The 1,814-nt window shown below is 47.4% G+C and overlaps 1 protein-coding gene across 1 annotated transcript in view; it reads right to left on the bottom strand.

The window, feature by feature from the left end:
• Positions 1–230: 230 nt before the first annotated feature.
• LOC143021418 (uncharacterized) overlaps positions 231–1,814 on the bottom strand; it is a 40,902-nt gene continuing 39,318 nt past the window's right edge. The window contains exon 4 of the mRNA XM_076178865.1: positions 231–832. Coding sequence (XP_076034980.1) covers positions 303–832 — 530 coding nt within the window. The 3' untranslated portion in view covers positions 231–302. The remainder of the gene's footprint in view (positions 833–1,814) is intronic.

The following is a 1,814-nucleotide window of genomic DNA, read 5'->3' as shown; positions in this document are numbered from 1 at the left end:
AGATGTGTTTATTGTTATAAGAGCTATGATGAAAGATTCTCCCAAAGGTATGTATTTTATATCGTTTCGGTTTTACCTACACGCTACTCTGGCCGATTCGTGTCACCCATATCCATACATATATACATATGTGTGTATATATATATATATATATATATATATATATATATATATATATATATATATATATATATATATATACATATATATGGGTGTCGAGTCAGCCGTGTCGTGTCGAATGGGCCTTGTCTCACAAAGATGAGATTCTTTAGCCATCGCCGTCACCCCCAGCAATCAGTTCCTCAGTCCTGGACGTAGAAGGGGAAGAAAGGCCGGATACTCTTAAGGATGTGCCTCGGGAGAGCCTCCCGATTACGTTTGGCCTCGTAGCGGAGGACAATGCTGCCGTGGTCCAAGGTGTCGAAGAAAGGCATCTCCATCACGATGAAGCTGATGCGAGGGTTGTCGTGGGGAAGACCTTCCCCCTGGTACATCTGACGACGGAGCTCTTGCGTCGGCGGGTCCGGGGCTGTGAAAACCTGGAGCGCGTTGACGGGGATCTCGGCCTCCGTTGCTCCCGCCCGAGAAGGCGTTCCGGGGAGGGAGGTCAGCCGGCTTCCAAGAGTCCCAAAACCACTGTCGGTCGAACTCCCGAAGGAGGTTGAAACACTCGAACTCCCGTACCGGACGGGATTCTCATAGCCCCCGGATCCGCCGGAAGTTACGTGACCGATGGACCCGCCGTAGCCGTTGGAACTGATGTACCTGCTGGAACCACCGGAACTGACGGAACTGCCGTAGTTCATCGCGGTGCCGCTCGGGGTCTCGAACTCTGAATACAGGAAACACAAGAAACAGTGACATTACTTGGATATGTGTGTGTGTGTGTGTGTGTGTGTGTGTGTGTGTGTGTGTGTGTGTGTGTGTGTGTGTGCGCGCGCGTGAATGCTTGTGTGTGAGATTCACCATAGTCTTAGATTACGTGTTGGGATCGTGATCGACAGCTATTACCCTCCCGGATGAGATATCGGAGCTCATATATGGTCCGATCTATGGGTAATGCTGTGACCTTACACACACATAAAACACCTTGCCGGTTCGCAGTGCAGCAAAGCTTAAACTTTTTCGGGCCTGGGCGTGAATCAAACTCGAATTGCTGAATTAGCGGTCGAGAGCGCTACCACTGTACCGTCGAGCGGTGTGTGTGTGTGTGTGTGTGTGTGTGTGTGTGTGTGTGTGTGTGTGTGTGTGTGTGTGTGTGTGTGCCTATATATCTGTACGCGTATACACATGCGTATGAATGTGCATGCATTTGTATTTGTCAAACCGTAACATACTTGGTTTAAACTTAATCACGTTAACCAGTTTAGCCCCGTTATCCAGGTTAGTCCATCTTGTCTGAGGACGTGACAGACGCGAGATTGTCCACAAGGATAGAATCGCCGGAGAACTAGTCCAAAACAAGAAAGCCGTGACGCCGCACTAATGGCATTTTTTTCCAATATGCTAGCAGGTTCTGAGTAACATAATCCCCACAAAGTTTATCCTAGTGACCACAGTAAGTCCTCTGTATCCTAGTTTGATTTTTGAAAGTACAGGAGAAACCATGTGTATCAATAATCACCACAAATAAGTCCCATTACGTTCATAGAAAACGGTAGTTGATGACGTCGCCGATGACGTCACTGATGACGTAACCGTAAGTGATCATGATTGCAAGAAATTCAGTCACATTGACTCAGTCACACCGAAATATATGTTAGTTTTCCTTTCCCTCCCTTGGCCGTGACTAATTTTAGTGATTAACACATACA

The sequence above is a fragment of the Oratosquilla oratoria genome, chromosome 42 (genome assembly GCF_046742065.1).
Source record: "Oratosquilla oratoria isolate Oo_2021 chromosome 42, ASM4674206v1, whole genome shotgun sequence".
Taxonomy (NCBI): Eukaryota; Metazoa; Arthropoda; class Malacostraca; order Stomatopoda; family Squillidae; genus Oratosquilla; species Oratosquilla oratoria.
This window is presented reverse-complemented; position numbering and strand designations above follow the sequence as displayed.